This window comes from Myripristis murdjan, chromosome 24 (genome assembly GCF_902150065.1).
Source record: "Myripristis murdjan chromosome 24, fMyrMur1.1, whole genome shotgun sequence".
NCBI lineage: Eukaryota > Metazoa > Chordata > Actinopteri > Holocentriformes > Holocentridae > Myripristis > Myripristis murdjan.
Window position 1 is genome coordinate 26,654,494 of NC_044003.1, and position 19,598 is coordinate 26,674,091.

Sequence of the window (19,598 nt, forward strand, 5' to 3'; positions counted from 1 at the left end):
AAATAACACGCTACAGAATGCTTCATCTTTACAGCCGACTGTATTTCATATCTTGCTCCTGAAGATGAGTGGCATGTAAAATGCATAGCAGCAAATAAATCTCGAGTAATTTTAGAATTACTGCATTATCATGCTCCAACTGGAATTGTAATTGTTGCCTTATTAGCGTAACTGATTATGTTGGATATAATGAAGTGTGACAAGATACTTGGCAGCTCACATGCTTTCAATTATGTGAGAACCTCCAAATTTAGGACAAAGAAAATGTACAAATTCTGCCCTCAGCATTGACGTTGTAACTCCATTATCTCAACTGTTTTATCTGTAGTCTGTTCAGTTCACGACCAGGACTTGGGTCTCGTAAACTACAGGTCAGGACCCAAAAGAGCCTCTTAAATCTTCAAATGTTCACCATAATGATGGCAGCAGTGGACAATTAGATTCACCTGCAGGACAACAGAGTAGAAGGAGAGGAGTTGGGTAAGGACTGCCACCTCAGTCACCATTAATCTAGTTAATCCAGACTTTTTCCTCTTGGACGACATCCTCAGGAAAGCACAGTCTTCTTAGTCTTGATTCAAGTCATCGCTCAGACTGGCTCGATTGAAAAAACCCAAATATCAGCAGGAATTAAATTTAAATTTGCCCTCTAACGGCTTTGAAATGTCGTAAGGGTGAGCTTTTATTTGTGGGAATAACATGATCTCATTATATTAAGCAGGGTGTTTATAATGTTGCTTACAGTATATAACCACATTTAACCACATGATGGCGCTAAGCAGCAGCACTAGCAGTGGTATTGTTGTGAGGCGGTGTCGGGCATGACGAGTCACCACAGAAAGGCATCACTATCCCTATAATTTATCAACACTACTGCTACTTAACCTCCGTTCCAGGCACTGTTACGCTATTATATATCACAGATATTCAGATTTTACACCTGCGCACAGTTGTAGCTTTTTAAAGGCTCCTATTATTTGCTTATGTCAGTGAATAAGTCGCACACATGCCCGCTCAGAGCACACACACACTCACACGCATATTGCTGATACCAACTAAACATTCCTCTTGACTTTCCCATCAGGCCAAAGCAGCGTGGTTTCATGGAGCTGCAAGGCCCTTTGCAAAGTCACAAAAAAGACTTTTTTCTTTTTTTCCTGAGTTGTGCCCAAGTGACCTCTAACAGCACATATACAGCCGTCCATCTGCTGGGGAGTGAGTGATTGAGAATGACAGGCATGGTGAAGGAGTACAGCAGCACATTTAGTAACATTTTGTCAGGGTGTTCAGAATTCAAGGTAGCGCCCCAGGAAGGCATAAAACTTTTAAACATATAAGCAGCTCAGGAGGAGCGCTGGGATGATTTGAGGAGGTTGGATCAGGCCCAGTTGAAAACATTTCACCACTTTATCGTCTTGTTTTCTTCCTCTCCCTGAATAAAGCATGACTCCCCACAGTGTATTGTACAATGATTCTGCCCCAGCAATAATATCACATTATAAAATATTTTCTTAATAAGGCAGACCGCAAAAAAACCACTGTAAATATAATGTAACCTTGTATCTTGAGATGACAGTATCTTGAAATAGGGTAGATCATTCTTGTTATTTTAAGATTACGAAAATTACACTGACAATGTGAAAATTAGAATAAAATGAGTAAAATTATCTTCAGACTTGAAAAAAAAAAAAATGACAGCCTTGTCAAGATTGCCACTTTGGAAATACTTTTGCAGAAATAAGTCTTATGAAAACTGGAAAGGGGGCTACCAATCTTGTCCATGTGTTAGATAATTTAGAATTCTTTTCGAATTATTTTTAATGTGTAAATGGCACAATATGCAACTCATATTCATTTCAGTTCCATCCCATGACCTTTGCTCAGAGTTTTGTTCCAGTATACAAATGGCTCAAACCTCTACATAGAAAAACTGCACCTTACTTTACTGTGGTATAGCTCTAAACTTAACAAAGGTTATATCTGCGTTTACCATACATTAAAATGTCAAGGCCACACCAAGGCTCATGGTGAGGATGTTTCAACTGTAATAGCAAAAGGACAAAATAAAACTGTTCGAAAACAAGGTGGCCACTCAATCATACAAAAACAAAGTGATTATTCGACTGTGTTTGTGATGCCGGGCCAGATGAGGGGACATGGAAAGAATCGGTAATCATCGCTTCCCTCCTTCAGACGTCCTGTTTTTCTGGGCCACCGTGCTCGCTGTGAGAGGGGCCCCTACATTAACTAACAGCTCATTTGATTTATTTTTACAGAGGAGCTCTCCTCCGTCTAATACCCTAATCAGCATTCATACCTTGCCGTGATGATTCGGGACAATGCTTTTTTATTGAGGAAGTGATCTCACCCCTGAGTGCCAGAATCAGCCTTTTTTACAGCCCATCTCCTCAAGGCCTCATCCATCACCAAGGTGTCTGGGTGACACAGGCGCTAGACACATACTAACTCATTTAAGGAGAGGGCCATATAGGGATATCACTCAAGATCACTAACTCGCTTACTGACGGCTGATGTGGCGAAAAAAAATCTCCAGCTTGCTCCAAATCCCTCGGTGAGCTCCCTCTGTTTAAACCACAGGTAAATAAGGAGATTATTCGCTTTCTGCTGACAGATAAGGAGGGCGAAAGGACAAATGGGTTCACTTCGATTTTGATTTGTCTCTCTATCCATCCATCTTTATTCCTTGTGTGTTGTGGGCACTTCGCCACCCTCCTCTCCTCTTTCACTTGTAATATCACTCCACCTCTTAGTAAAAATCGACATTTCTGTGTCATTTATTTATACTGAGAGCACTTGAAATGTCATATAATCAAATGTGTTTAAACGCAAACGCATTTATATCAGATTACCTGTGCTTTTGTAAAATCAAGCGATTCATGCAACATAACCAGTCGTGACTGATTGCCACTGAGAGGCTGTGTTGCTGTAGTTAATGCTCCATTTGTTGACTGTAAACACAATCAAAAACCATGTAATTGTAACAAAAGATCTGCTTGTTCAATCTCCAGGCTAATAAAGGCAAAGCAGAGCGTTGTTCATCACTGCAATAATGTCCAATTACATTTTCAAAATGATTACCCACACTCTGCAGCATGTAGGGTCGACTAATGAATTGTGTAATTTACATGATGCTGCTGTGTTGGATCAACCTGTAAGAAATACCACTCGTCACCTAAGCGTCTAAATATGTGGAGACGGAGCTTGTCTTTCTCCAGATCGGCTGGCCACCTCTTCTTTCATCAGCTTCGCCAGGCATCGGATGACCAGCACTCCCTGGAGCTGCTGTTACACTTCATTACATTATGGCTGTTAATTATAAATCTCCATCCAATAGGGCTCTGATGGCCTAAATGTGCCATAATGGGCCTCACTTTAACATGACAGTCCATTGTCAGCCAGTAGAAAATACACTGTGTGCGCTGCCACTGCTTCTTAATGAATTTATTTCAAAGTCCGACTGCACTTTCTGTGCCTCTTTCCCAGCCATGTGAAAGGATGACATTCAAATAATAGGAGTTTTACATTGGGGGATCATCTTTATTGCCCAAGAATCCACCTGAGAATGATAGCACGGCACATCTCATCTGCACAAGGCTTAATTGCATCTTTAAACATCTCTGTTGGCATAAGACATTATATACAGCATGACGTACATACAGTTAAATCATCTCCACACCATATTGCTGTCACCGCTGATATATCTTGTCACAAAAATATACACGTTATAGAGTCACAGTACCTTGCACTAAGGAGCAAAACTTGGACATTTTTACCTATGATGCTGAGATTTACGATTCCTTGCGAGTTTAATCCCTTCATTTAGAGTGTGTGGAAAAGACACATTTCAGACGTAACTACTCTTCACACAAAACACACAGAGTAACAGGTTAATAGAGGGCCACCACCAGTTTCCCCAAACTTTATGGCTAAAAGGAAAAGTAGTGCACCAATTTTAGTCTACACATAGAGATATAGCATAGAAAGGACATCAAGCCTCCCTAATCCAGATTATATGGCAGCCATTTTACATGGGTAAAGTTATATCTATGGGTCTACACAACTACAACATTATTATTTTCAAGTACGTAGTCCACTCATAATCAGGTTGTCTTGAATTTTATGATATGGTATAGGTATCAGTGCTGTAAGTGTAGCAGAGAAGCTAGTAAAAAAGGTAAGTATTTTACAATGATATCATTTAAAAATCTTTAAAAAATTATCTACTGTAATTGCTTTATTCTACTCTTCATTAATGCCACATTAGGAAATAAAAAACAGCCAAACGATTGAGCCAACATTAAATAAATATCATCACTTTGCTGTTGTACAATTGTACCATGACAGATGTACTAAGTACTCTTTCCCTGAAATACACTAGTAAAATCAGGAGGCCATTCATTGTCTTATGTGAGATATTGAAAAAAAAGACTATTAACTATTAGTCTTTAGTAGGCTATTTTAATTCCTCCCTTTAATCATCAATAAATGACTGTTTCCATGTACTGAATAGATATTCTTGCAGTATAATACAGCAAGGATGCATGTTTTATGTGAATGTCTTACAGGCCACACTATATTACTGTGGACATTTGCTGGTATTCTTCAATAATATGAGTCTTTACTCTTTGGCAAGACTTACCTCTCAGGACACATTTCGTTTTTTCTGTACAAATCGACAAGTAAAATAAAAAAAATTTAAAAATTAAAATTAAAAAAAAAAAAAAACATCTCCTCCTAAAGCACTAGAGAATGCAGATTAACAGGCTTCAAGATGGATGAATCCATGAGGATCTTCAAGTATCAGGTGGTCTTTTGACAAAAGAAGCTCTACTTTAGGCATGTAACTGTAGATATCTCTAGAAGGCGATTCTTCTGGTTTTTAAGATGCTGTCTGTCATCTTCCTTCCATATTGCGCTCCTCTTTGGAGCAGGTCAACATACTCATTTCACAATGTGGCAAACAACGTCCTTAGCTTCAAGACACTAAATGCCCATCTTACTTTTGCTTCATTCACGTCTGTTCGGACCTCTAAGAGGAACAAGTAGGAAGGGCGTGGCTCTAAAAATTGTCCACTTGCTCGCCTGTTTTCTTAGGACATAGAGTATCTAGAACATACTTTCCAGCAACTGCAGAATCAAAACTTTATTGTCCAAAGCAAGCTGAAATGGACAAAGAAAAGGTGTCAGTCCCCACCGCTACCCGTTTTCCTTCACTTTCTGTCATCCTACCCACCGAGCTATGGTCAGGACAAAGCTAATAGCCGTCTGTGCGGAGGTCAGGCTTTGGCCTCCAGCAGTTCAAGGAAAAGTTTGTGCATAGGCACGCGGCCGTCCTGCTTGATGCTGCAGAAGTGCTGGACAGCACGGGCAGCCGTCTGGCGGAGTAGAGGGAGGGTCATGATCAGTTTGCCGGCCCGACGAGGGTCATCTGGATGATGGGTGGTCTCGTAGTCCTGTAGGGCCCCATGAAGGACGTCCTGGAGTCTCTGAACTGCCTCCGAGTCCTCAATTTGCATGGAGTCTACAGGAGTAGAGGGAAAGAGACATAAACAAAAGGAAACTTGATAGTTAATTTGTCATTTGTCTTCCTCTGCATTTCACAGAATCAATGAAGCAACCACTTTTACAAAACAAAGGACGCATTTCAAAGAGCCACGTCATGAGAATAAACCTTCCCATGGCATCATCTAAGAGTTTAGCTCCTTTACACAAAATGATAACAGTCTAACAGATATGGAAAATTGCGCAGCTGTAGGCAAACACAGCCAGAGTGCCTAATCTCTGTAATGTACCTGAGTTCGCGAGTGCGATAGCTTTGAGGACCACAAACTCCTCCTTCTCCAGGCCCATGGCTTTGTACTTCTTCACCAGCTGGAGAATGGCGTTGTTGAGGTCGAGCAACCCTGCCAGTTTGGACTGCTCTTCATCCATAATGTAGTCCTCGGCGTACACTAGCCTGTCCTCCAAGGCCAGGGAGCGGAAAACCACACGCAGGATCAAAATCTCCATCCAGCCGCTCTGCAGTAGACTCATCTGGTCTGCCAGCGAGAGGGAGGGGAAGCCTAGAAAGAAGGACAGAGAAACAGGCGGCAGGTTAGCGATATTATACAACTTACTTCAGTTGATTTTTCTGCTGTTGTTGAAATAAAACTCTGCCATGGCTTGAGAGATCACTGTACTTTTCATTTAAAGGAAAATACTTGGATATTATGGGATATTTTGTGCCTTGTTTACTTCTACCTCACCATTTCTTGGCATGTTGTATCCCATTTACTCCACTGCATGCATTCTTTGCAATACCACAAACCATTTTCCAAAACATACCATCCTTTTTTGGATTTTTGAATATTTACCTCTCTATCCCTACAAATTGCCTTTTTCCCTTTAACTCTTGGTGACTCAGTTGATGTGAATGTACCAATCAAAGTGGTGTTGACAGCATCTTTAAATTGCAGAAGGGTTTCCTACATGCCTACATGGTTTTCCATTATCTTTCATTATACAGAATTTGCTTGCAGCATAATGATTTAGGCTACCAGTAAAATGGCCACTCGGGCAAAACAAAGGGTATCATTGGACAGAGTCAGTGAATAGGTGGCCAATTTAATTACATTCTGCTGGACACACCTATTTTGATTGACAATTACACCCCACAAGAGCATGATTAAAACCACTCACGTGCCCCGGCGTGAGCGTGCATGGCCACATACACACACACATTGGCTGTAATTAAACAGCTGATTTTATAGAGCAAAGGGAGGAGGGGGAGGTGTTTTTTTTTATTTTTGACACCATCAGTGATTGTTATCAGGATCCAGTGGTCTTTACAATCACCACGGGAATGCCTGTGGCGCCCGTTTCACTCTTATCGCTCCCTGATTGATTGGAAACGCTGTCTGTGCACAATTTCATTGGTCGATAGGGATCAGTATTCCGGCACTGGACCATTGATCAGCGAGAGAGACAGAGCCGTGTGTGTGTATGTGTCTCTGGGCCCTACATGATGACATCTCCAGCAATATGTCAATACATTTTAAGGACACATTTCTCTATTCACAATGTCAAACTTTCAATAAAGAGACAGGATGACGATTGTCGGGAGGAGTAGTTCTTCCAAAGCAAAGGGCCTGGAGGGCAATAAGGAGTGTGGGCGTTTGGGGAAAAGTAGGTACTATTGTTATGCTGGCAGTTGAATCATATCAACAAATGCACACACACACACACACGCACACACACACACAAACTGATGCCCACAGTAGCTCTCACACACGTTTGACAGCCAACTTGCAGTAGACTAAAAAAAGGCCAAAAGCACAGAGGGTTGTTGGTCTTTAGCCAGCTCATCTGCCAGTCTGGCCCTCAGACTTCAGACCACATCACTGTCAATCTGCCTGATAAGAGCAGACGGAGGGGGGAGCAGTCAGGACAGTAGCCCCATCACACTCACCTCCCCCTGGGCAAAGAACTCAGATGGCCGGGGCCACTTTGCCCAGACCCCGGTTCTTCCAGCGATGGAGGCCATGTAGCCTGCCACTCACCCAGAGCTGATGTGACACGGCCATTACGCTGCTAGGAGGGGGGCAGTCTTTTTCTGTATTTCCACTCTGGCTCTCTTTCACTCTCTCTATCTGAACGTAGCCTACCTTTCTTTGTCCGTCTCCCCTCAGCCTCGCTGTCTTGGTCACTTTTACCTCTTCAACTCGTTCTTCAAATGATGCAATCGTCCTCTCCTTTCATCGTCATTTGTTGTCTGGCTCGTGCTCTCCCAGTCACTCTGTCTCACTTCTCCTCCCCTCTCTCTCTCTCTCTCTCTCTTTCTGTATTACTTTCTCTGTCTCTCTTTCTTTGTCCATCTCTTACCATTCTTGTCTTTTTCTGTCTTTCAGTGTCTAACTGGGTTTCCATCTACATTTTTGGGAACATTTTTTTTTTGAAAAGGTTGATTGGAAACAGCTAAATTCAATCCAATGTCCACAATGAAAAAAAAAAAAAAAAAAAAACTGAAATAATGGAAAATGTTCTCCCGGTAAGGTCATGATGTCCTTTGCACGACTGTGAGGTGGCTCTCAAATGTCAGAAAGAAAACATCCAACCAGGACTAAAACGTTCGCCACACACTCACACCGACTTGTTCAGATGGCTGATCTCATTTTATTCATAATTTATGCAAATGAAAACCTACTGAATTCTTCAGCGATGGAAACGCATTTGTCAAATGAATAATGACAGGGCTTGGCAGGATTTGCTCGATTCCATTTCGCCGCACAACAGTTCAAAAGTGGTTTGGAATATGTGTCCACCACAAACTCCGAGGCATGTCGTCCACATGCACGAGGTGCCCATTGTGGCTTCATAGCAGGAAGACTGGTGAATATATTTCTTTGTTTTCATCCTCGGGTGAAAGAGTGAGAAATGGCCAATATTAGCTGAGGATGCAAAGCAAATAATGCAACCATACTGATGCTGGTGGATGCAACTGATGGAACTGCACCTATTTTGGGTTTGTTTTTTTGAGTAAAATTTCCTTGACAGTTGAGTAGAAACAACTTCTCTCTCACACTTTCTCCCTCCTTCTCTCTCTTCCTGCCTCTCTCTGTCTCTCTCTCTCTCTCCCCTCAGGTGGGTCTCTGCTGTGTGTTTGCTTGCCTCTCGCTGCTTTTCCACTCTTCCAGCCAGACCCTCCACTGGCAAAGGGCTACAAATACACAAATCAGTCGGACTCCGTTTGTCTCGTGCTCTGACAGTGAGCGCCGTAAACAGGGATGACACAGACTCGTACTGCCTGAAGGTGTGTGTCTGTGTGTGTGTGTGTGTGTGTGTGTGTGTATGAGTGTGGGCGGGGGGGTGTATTTTGAAACTGGTCTTCCTTCTCTCAGAGAAAAAATTAAATGCTGACACCACAGATCAACACACACAAACTCACGTGCATATGTTTGTGCTTACTTATATGTATGGGCAATGCAGGCATATATTATACACACACACACAGGCAGTCACATGTGTATTATATTGTGTCTTTTATTTATTTTATTTTATTATTGTAAGTGAGCTGACGAAAGCTTATTAATGTAAGAAGGATAGGCAAAATAAGCTACGGCTTCGGCCTACACCTTTTCAGTCAGTGTGTATTTGTATATATCATATATTTGTTTTGGTTTTTCAGTACTGAAAGGAAATTAAATATTATGTATTTATTGTTTAAAAATATCTGTATAAGATATTGTTTATTTATATGTGTATTTGATTTCTGCAAGTTGAAAATGACCGAAATAAATTCACTAAACTAAATACGGTTGTACTATAGTTGTGATGACACTCCAAAATCTCTAATCCTAACCTTTAAAGTGTAGTTTATCCAAAATACAAAAAAGGATATTTTGCCATGTTGCCAGGTGTCCTGCATTTCCAGGACGCTGCGATCCTCCGTGTCCCCCTCACTCCAGTACAGTGAGGCTGGATGGGTGTTTGCTTGTGGAGCTCCAACGGTCAACATTTTACATTTAAAAACCTCAGCAGCAACACCTGTTTTCACAAACAGTGTCAGAGATACCCAACACAATGTGCAGCCCGTGGGCCAAAGAGTTTCACTGGGAACTATTTCCTGCAGAAGAACACGGGCACAATGTTTTAATCCGCCGCCAGCGAATATGAATTAGAGGTGGACAGATACAAACAAGATACCCATCCAGGCTCACTGTACTGGGGTGCCAGGTGACATGGAAGTGGGACAATATCTTTTTTTTTGTATTTTGGGTGAACATGCCTGACATTAAATCCTATTAGGCTACCCTACTCTAAACATAATCCCCATGCTAATCCTAACCCTAAACCCAAGTCCTAACCCTAAACCAGCCACTTAGACACAGAGTCATTGTCATTGTCCATTTTACATTTCTGAAAACCAATAAATATGTTGAAGTGCCAGTTTCTTGGAACAAAATATATGTTGCATCACAGCATTTAGACTCGTAGCCAATGTGATGGAGCCTGTGTCGACGTCACATGACTGTTCATATTCATACATACATGCTAGCTGAAATTAGCACTTTTGCTATGTTAGCCACCAACATTACTTGGTTAAGGTTAAGAAAAGGTCAGGTTAAGGTCAGGAAACTGTTGGTTGCCATGGTTAAGGTTAAGAAAATACTTGTCGTCGTGGTTAAGGTTAGGAAAAGGTCATGGTTAATGTTGCGAAATGCTAGCTAACGTTCGCTAATATTAGCTAGCTAACATTAGCTAAAAACGGACGAGGTAAATTCCCGCTGCGCCATCTTACTGTTAATGCTGTGGTTTTTTTTTTGCTCACTTTACATCACAAAACTTGAAAACATGATATTTCAATGTATCGTTGATTTGTAGAATCTATTAAAATGCCAATATTTTATCCTGTTTCTTTCTATCAGTGTAAGAAAATTTGGTCCATAAGTAGGTTATTTTCCACTGCTGTTTAAATTGTTAATACTTCTGTTTAAAATGTTCATATTTCTATTTTTTTTTATAATCCTTGTTTATAGTGTTTATATTGCTTACTGCTATTTATCATGTGTATACTGTATATTTCTTCTAAATTTGCACATTGACCTACCTCTATGCACATTTTATACACCCATGCACACGTTTTTTTCTGCTTTTTTTTTTTTTTTGCACATTGCTTTTTGCACACTGGGTTGTACTTAGATCTTATTCTGTTGTACTCAGATCTTATTCTGTTGTACTTAGATCTTATTCTTATTGTTTTATCTTTTTTTATTGATTTATTTAATCTGTAATCTGTGGATACTGCTGAAAAACTGCAAATTTCCTGCGGGATGAATAAAGTATCTATCTATCTATCTACAGAAACAAAACATGCACCTACAATTGAATGTCCACAGCAACACAAGAAACATGGGAACAAAAATAGTACACTAATACAAGCATGTATGCGCACACACACACACTCACACACACACACACACACACACACACACACACACACACACACATAGACACACCTGCCTTGTTTGTTTTGTAAGCATTCCAGAGACAAGACATCAACAAAAACCCAGGTGTTTCCCTGGTGATGTTTTGGGTGTGGACATCCACTGCTGATAAAGCAGGCCGGGCTTTCAGTTGCAGAAAAACCAGGATGGGACGACAGCAGAGAAATGGAGAGAGATGGCTGCGCCTCCTGTTCACGGCTGGAGCCTGCGTCTCTGCTCAGACACACACCCCGCCACAGAGAAAGCCTCCAACACTGCCTGCATTCATTCATTTGCTCATTTCCCACATGTTTCGTTTGGCCTACACTGCAAAAAAAAAAAAAAAAAAAAAAAATCTCCATCTTCACCATTTAATCTCATATTCAGGCTTAAAATCGTGTTTTTCTTCAAACAAGTGAATAAAATCTGCCAGCAGGATGAGATAATCCCACATGTTTCCTATGCAAAACAACTCATTTTCAGAATTATTTTATTTTATTTACCTATTTATTTTTTTATTATATATATTTTAATTTACACTTATTGTAACTGTTATTTTCTTTGTATACTTTGTGAAATCCTTATATCCTGATTGTATTTCTCTTGATGTCAAATAAAAATTTGCATAAAAAAAAAAAAAAAAAAACTCGTTTTCAGAGTTATCTTCAATCAAGTGTAATTTTATTGCTGGTAATCTGCCTTATTCTGCTATACTTGAATGAATTTAATTAAAAAAATTCCTGAAACAAGTGAAATTCCACTGGGCGCAAGCAGGATTATTCCATTTAACACTGAATATAACTGAATATGACTAAATTTCCTTGTTGAGATGGATAATTTTACTGCGTACTATTGAACAGATGCATATGGGGAAACACAGGTCACAAGACCAACTCACATTTACACACACACACACACACACTTGTCACTCTTGAAAGCAACCCGTAGCTTTAGGAGAACTTGGTGTGTCCAGTCGAGTCAGACAGACACAGCTGCTTCACACCCAGGGGCCTCGCACAACACACACATCCCAACATGTCAAAACAATGTACATATGTGCACACGTGCTGCTTCGTGTTTGTGCAAGTCTTGTCAAAGGCCACGCATCAAACGCCGATCCAAAAGGAGCAGAGCACGCGCCTCCGCCTCCAAAATTACAGCCGCCGTCGTCAGGGCACGCCAGCGCCTTAAGCCCACTAAGCCGACAGAATGCACTTCCCCTCTCGCTCTCACACCCCGATCTCAAGACGAGGACTAAGCCGGACTTCCCTTCACCTGTGCTCTCGTTCCCGTATCGGAGGAGACGTCGAGGGCGTTCCGAGTACCAAGAGGATTTCCGTTACTCGGATGGCACAGGCAGCCAAGGAGCTGGAGAAATAAATTAAAACTTCCAGGTGGCAGGAGTCTGCTTCTGGCCACCGGTCAGCTGGCCGATACATTAGGAACAGTTAACAAGGGCAAGGCGCACACACACACTCTCACACGGCGGCTGACAGACACACACACTCCCAGGAGATCAAGAGGCATCCTGGCAGCCTAGGTCACAGACATCCGCCCTATCATGATCTCATGTGTGTGTGTGTGTGTGTGTGTGTGTGTGTGTGTGTGTGTGTGTGTGTGTGTGTGTGTGTGTGTGTGTGAGTGAGTGCATGAGTCAGAGGGTGTGTTGGAGATGTACCTGGGATGTGCTTCGCCCAGCCAATGTTGACCACCAGCTCCCGGTCGGCCAGGTCGCACAGCGTGGTCAGAGCCTTGATGTCGCTCTCGGGGACGGTGGGGTCCGGCATGGCGAAGATGCCCTCCGGCTCGGCCACCAGCAGCAGAGAAACCACCTTGTTCTCCGCCGCGCCGAGAGAGACTGAGAGAGAGACAGCACGGGAAAAAAAAAAAGAAAGAGAAAGAAGATATATGGCATAATGAAGGTACGGGGCAAATTCAATGAGAGCAAGGCGGAGAATAATGGAGTGGCTGGATGTGCACTTTAATCTGCATTTACAGTGAACGCAACAGGATCAACCGGTGATTATCATAAGCGAAATAAAAAAAAAAAATAAAAAAAAAACACTTAATTATCTTAACACCGGCATGTCTGACAAGCGGAATCAATTTTACACATTTTCACAAACATTCATACACTGCAAAACTCAAAATCTTACTAAGATTATTTGTCTTATTTCAAGTCAAAATGTCTTATTTCTAGTCAAAATATCTCATTACACTTAAAATAAGACATGATCACCTCAGAAATAACTTGTTTTTAGAAGATTTTCCACTTGTTTCAAGTGACAAGTGAAAATGAGCTTGAAACAAGAAACAAATTTTGCCAGTGAAACAAGCAAATTTTCACTTGTTCACTTGTGTCTCATATTGATTACTAATTCAAAGTTCACAGCCAATCTATCCAATCCTGACACTCCATACTTTAAACCTCTATCATAACATCACACACCCTGATTTCCCTCATAAATTACAGACTTGTGATTGCACCCAGCGACCTTTAAAAGTAGTTTTAATGTGCATTTTAAACATTGTTTTGGGGAAAACTCTAGTATGTACAGGCAGGCAGGTAATTCTCGATGGTCAGTAACAAACTCCTGTCGATGCAAAGTGTCTGTTTACCCACTCACATGTTTTCTTCTGGGGCAGGGCGCTCTGTGGGTTGAGATAGGGGCTGTTCTCGGCGTCTATTCTCCTCTTGTACTTCTGCCTGCCGCCGCGGACCCGGTCCAGGCGCACACCTACAGGAGCACAAACATGCTTTTGTTTCCACGGGCCGCTGAGAACACATCAGCCATAACAGCAGGAGATCACGGCCTATCAATGGGCTGTATGGATGAACTTTCACTCTCACACACACACACACAGACACAGACACACACTCGAAAGTACCCATAAAATACAGCTTAAGTTGAAATTACCGATGTTCAGTCAGGTTTGTATTAAGGTGATTCAGATTACACTCCAGAAACTGAGGTAAATTTCTCGCTCATCTGCATGTTTGCTGGATTTTGTTTGATCCCGACTAATCCCAGAGCAGCCAGATTATAGTAAAGGGGCATGAGGGGGAGGTAATCCAAATGATTATGACACTGATTACGGTTTTAAGCAGGTAATCAGTGACAGATTGCACTTCGACCATCAACATGTTGCGCAATATTAACATTTAATCATCGCGTCGCTGCTCAGATGTCTTGAGGATCCCGAGGGGGGCCGAGTGAGACTCGTCGAACGCTGGCGCGGCAACGTCCGTCCTGTAACGCGACACCCGACGACTTCAGAGCAGCTGATGACAACTGCTTGTCTTAACAGGCGTTGTGACAACAGCATCGCCATGGCAATGGGGATTTAAAAGTTTAGGGTGGAGGTGGGGGGGGGGTGGGGAGGGGGGCGCGGTTGGTGGATGAGGACAAGTTGATTGGATTCATACTCATAGCAACAAACACGCACACACACACACACACACACACATAGAGCAGAGTCAAAGAGGCACCAAATCTCATCTGTAAGGAAAACACTCCCTCCCAGCTGATGTGAACGTGACTCAGGCAGCCTTCGGTAGTGGTGTTGGGTTACCTGAAGTACTCGCTGTAAATGAGAACAGCCGGCCCTGAATAGAAGGTTTATTATGGCGCTCACCTCTGAAACACACTCTGGATGTCATCTGCCCACTTTACATCTCCCAGAGATACGCCGCTGCCTAGCTGTCCTCACATCTGCAGTTATTTATGGGTGGCATGCCAGCAATCACATGAGCAGCCATGATGTTAAAGGCATAGTTCACCCATGTTAACACCCATGTTTTAATGTAGTATTTCACTTCCTCCCCCTCACCGTTATAGTGTTTTAAAGCGGTTATTTCTTTTTTATGAATATTAGCCGGGGGGAAGTCCACCTCAATGGCAGGAGGCAACGGTATCCAGTAACAAGGAGAGGAAGATAGCACCGCCACTGGCCTACAGACAGGGGAAGTGAACTAATATTCAAATGGGTGAACTATCCCTTTAAATAGCACAATATCACGATAAGCATGTAAAGTGTCTTGTCGAGTTTTGCAAGTTTATGGGAAGGCTCTTAGTTATTTGCATCACTGGTTTGTAAACCTATTTTGTGTCGTTTTATAGATACGCCATTACCGTTACACCACTTTTTATAGTATTTCTGCCTTTATTAATTAACGTGCTGTGAACAGAGACGGGGGAAAGGTGGAGCAGACAGCGGGGGAAGAGGGGGGGACGGCTCACCACAAAGACTCCTCAGCCAGAGCCGGCGATGTTGAGCATGTGTTTTGCGTCCGGGGCCCCCCTAGGGCCAACGGGACGCTCACCCATAACGTTATCACACGTTCTACTCAGTGAGTTTATGACAGCTTGGACTTCTGACTTCTGTTCAGCTTCTGCTCGTCCCAAAATCCCTCACCTATCCACCTCGCTAAGATGATCCTCGCGTGTTTGTCACCTCACATTTGCACGTGCAGGACTAGGAGGAGATTTGAGCTGGCGGTTTTGGGGTTAAATGGGTCAAAATGTAAATTATAAGAGTGATTGGTCGGGTAAGCTCAAGACCCCACTGCAAAAACTCAAAATCTTACCAAGATTATTTGTCTTATTTCAAGTCAAAAATGTCTTATTTCTAGTCAAAATATCTCATTACACTTAAAATAAGACATGATCACCTCAGAAGTAACTTGTTTTTAGACAATTTTCACTTGAAACAAGTGAAAATCGTCTAAAAACAATTTATTTGCCCTTATTATGCCCTCTGACCCCTTGGTGATGTCACCGCGGGCGAACAGGAAGTGTGGATTAGCCTGGGTGCTTGGCAGGTGTGAGATGAGGGATGAGGGTGCTCCCTTTGTGCCTCGTCATCAGATTTCATGTTATCTGTTGGCAAACACTGGATTAAAATCAGCCTGGTTCAATATATGGGAAAGGTTTGCATGTCTTTGTCTTTTGTTGTTATTCAAACACACACACACACACACACACATCAGAGCTAAGTGTAACTCTTCACATTGGAATGTGCTGACAACCAAAAGGCCAAGAATAGCACCGGTGGATAACGAAACATACACACCTCGGCCCTGCTCGTCTGTCGGACTCAGACTATTCGGGATCCTGATGACTTTCTCGCCTCCATCATTTGAGGATCCCCACATGAGGGGCTTTACAAGTTCCCAAACACACACACACACACACACGCTGGGATCAGGAACACGGATATCCTTCCTCCAGCATGGGACTGACCCAGGTTACCATGTCCTGTGGCATGGCTCCCCCCTCCTCCCCTTCCACCTCGCCCTTCCCCTCCACCACTACCACCGCCAGCATGTGTACAGTACAAACAATCCCACGCTTCTCACATAGTGTCACAAATGTACACACGGCTGCATCTACCGCCGCCACCACCGCCGCTGCGGTTTGGTGGTTTTATTCTCTGGCCGCCGCCTCTCGTCAACAACCTGAAAAAGAGGAGGATTTGGAAAGTTGGCAGCACGAGGCGCACATAGAGTTCACTCCCCGTGTTCTGTTCCGACGCTTTTCTGAGTATACAGATTAACACTGCATGATTAGTGGTATGATTAACACACCTAAACACACCCAGGACCAAATACCTCAGCCGGCAGGAAGGAGGGGGGGGGGGGGAGAGAGAGAGAGAGAGAGAGAGAGGAGGGAGAAGGGAGAGAGAGAGGCACTAGAAAGAAGATCACCACTGTGTCATTCCTGTGCCAATACTCATATTTCTGAAGAACATAAACTATTAAAGTGTCACAACACATGATCCCACAATCGCCTCGGCGTGATGAACGGCGCGTTTCGAAACGGCGCGCAGATTTCTTTGTCGTCGCTGCTTTGCTCTTTTATTTTTTACGGCGCTCGGTGCGGCGTCTCTGGGAGGCGGCACTAAACGCGGGCTTAATCAAATCCGGCCCGGGGTCTATATGTCTTTTAGCTGTGTGTTTAATGCGACTCCGACTCCTGCCCGTTAAACCCGGCAGGCCCCTCTGTCTGTGCCTTTACTGCGGCCTCGGCGAGGAAGAGCGGCGTTACGAGACACGATGAAGCGCGTTACGAGGGCGCTTACGACGGGAGTTACGAGGGGCAGTTCGCATTTCACGGAGGTCCAGGAATCCCACAAGGCATCTGGAGGAATTTACGAGGAGGGGAGGGGCTGTGGGGGCGGGGGGCAGAGAGGCAGAATGGGATGCTGTTGATGCCCCTGTCCTATTAAAAGCAGCTAATTAAAAAAGGACAGACACTTATAAGCATGGAGGTGTTTGCAAGAAAGTGAGCGCATACCAGTGTGTGTGTGTGTGTAAACAATTTTGTACATACGCACTGATAAATACATATTAATTCTGCCTCTCTATCTGAAGACACACTTCACACTCACACACTCACACACACACAGTGGCAGTAAACAGATGCTGGTCCCTGAATTGAATCCGTGTTTGACAGATGATATGAAGAAACGAGTCGGTGGCATTAAATTTCCCCCGATGCCTCTCAGTTCCTGCCTCTCTTTCTGCGTTTGCCTTCTTCCTCTTTAGGTTTACTATTTCTGTCTTAAAATTACACCACACTCACACACACACACATATACACACCAGCACACACACGTTTTTATCTGCCCTCCCCGCTTTATTATCATCTGTTGCCCCCTCCACAGCGTGCAACAAGTGGCCGGTACAGTAGGAGGTGGCTAATGTTTTCCTTTTTGGGTCACTTCTAAATCTGGCTAACAATATGTCACCCGACAGGCACACAGTCAGACCAAAGGAGCACCTGACCGCTGTCACAGAGTCTCTCTGGAATGTAAAAATGTCACCAGTCTCCGTCCAAACTGTAGAGCAAGTGTAGTATTACATGGCATATAAAACTTGGAATATAAAATCATCCCAAAGGGCCTTATTGAAATAATGACGCTCTTATGGTGAAGTATAGCACCATTGTCTGTAAGTAACTGAGATTAAATGTGGATCCTGTGTGCATACACTCACAATTAAAGTATCTGCCATCATCCAATCGGGGATTACTCAAACTGTAATGTGACTTTATTATTCGGACACTTTCCAAATCCTCATCAGAATTTGACTTATAGTGGTTATTATGAGGAAAAAAAAAGTGAAAGGGGATAAATTGCAGGTTTGATTACTGTATTGATCACATTAGACATGCATTCTGTTACACGTCCTGTGACCATCCCGGCAGGGTTACTATCATCATCAAATCACCCCTTTCTGGTGCGCAGCTTTCTCTCTGTCTTTCTTTCAACCATAAAAAAAAAAAAATGTCTGTTCAGTTATTATTTTTTGCAAACTCTTATCTCAGGAGACCCTCCCAATGAGTCGCTCCATTATCAAACTGGCTGCTGCGCCGTCGCACACACCTACACACACTGGCACGTGGCCAGAGGTTATTTTGGAGAGCAAAGACTGACAGTAATGGAGAGTTGGCCCTCTCCTCCCCTCAAAAGACATGCTATGCATTGTTCTGCTGCATGTTTACTCCACACACACAGACCTGCCACACACACACACACACATGCACACAATAAGTGGCTTGAAGGGCCTGAAGTTTAACAGTCAAACGTTTCAAGTTTCACTGGAGTCCACAGAACTACAGTACAGTATATGCTGAAACCAAAACTAATCTAGCAGGTGAGACGTTAAGAAAATCACATCTGGAAATCGTGGGATAATAAAGTGGGGAAATAATCAGGGTTTATTAATTTCCACCCACACACACACACATATGTTGAAGACACAGGGAGAAATGGCAAGTAAAGGAATTACAGCGTGCAGTGGCATGATTTTGAATTTTGACCCAGTCTAACGCAGTCAGATGTAGGTTAACTGTCCCTCTGTGAGTGCTCTTCCCTGTCTGGAGTGCAGAAAAGGGCGAGCCTTGAACTTTCGAAGCACGTCCACTGGCTCCGCTGTGCCAAATAAAACCAGTCAATCCCAGAAAAAGGAGCTGAATACATTTCAAGCCGTGTTTTAAACCGGGGTCTGATCGTGATTTTTCGAGTGTGGCTCACCTTCTCTCATCATGCCCACAGCCAGACACTTCATGAAGCGGCAGGCCTGGCAGGACTTCCTCCTCCTCTTGGTGATTTCACATTCATTGGAGGCTGGGCAGCTGTATTCAATGTTACCTGGAGGAGAATGACAGAGAGAAAAAAAAAAAGAAACAAGAGAAAGACAAGATTTTCTGTCAAGACAAAGGCTTGATGCTTCACTCTCTGGCCACATACATTCAAATGAAATCAGGTCCAAAAAAAAAAAAACATTTCCACCCTTTGATTCAGTAATAAGCATGGCAGCCAAGTGTGCATGTGAAGACTGATGGCATTTGGCCAGTGGCAGGCGCTCTCAGCTGCCACCCCCCATCAGAATCAGGAAGTATCTGATGAGCCAGACATCAGATCTACAAGTTTGATCTGACAGCCGTCCATCCTGTTTGACCTTTGACCTTGGAACATACCCATCTACAGCGGCCAGCTTTTAGAAGCCTAAACGCGGCTTAGCCTGCCAGGTCCTTGACCTGGGACCAGAGCCAATACAGCGCAGGACAATCCCTTTAAAACACCCACACCACATGCCACCGGCATGCGCTG

General features: G+C 43.2%; 1 protein-coding gene across 3 annotated transcripts in view; it reads right to left on the bottom strand.

Annotated features, from left to right (window-relative positions):
- Positions 1-3,534: 3,534 nt before the first annotated feature.
- The window catches only part of LOC115355961 (estrogen-related receptor gamma-like), a 32,534-nt gene continuing 16,470 nt past the window's right edge, over positions 3,535-19,598 (bottom strand). For all 3 annotated transcript variants that reach the window (XM_030046902.1, XM_030046901.1, XM_030046900.1), the window contains exons 4-8: positions 19,020-19,136; positions 13,610-13,720; positions 12,661-12,840; positions 5,814-6,083; positions 3,535-5,542 (exon numbers count right to left, since the gene is read on the bottom strand). In XM_030046902.1, the coding sequence (XP_029902762.1) occupies positions 5,298-5,542; positions 5,814-6,083; positions 12,661-12,840; positions 13,610-13,720; positions 19,020-19,136 (923 nt within the window). In that variant the 3' untranslated portion in view covers positions 3,535-5,297. The remainder of the gene's footprint in view (positions 5,543-5,813; positions 6,084-12,660; positions 12,841-13,609; positions 13,721-19,019; positions 19,137-19,598) is intronic.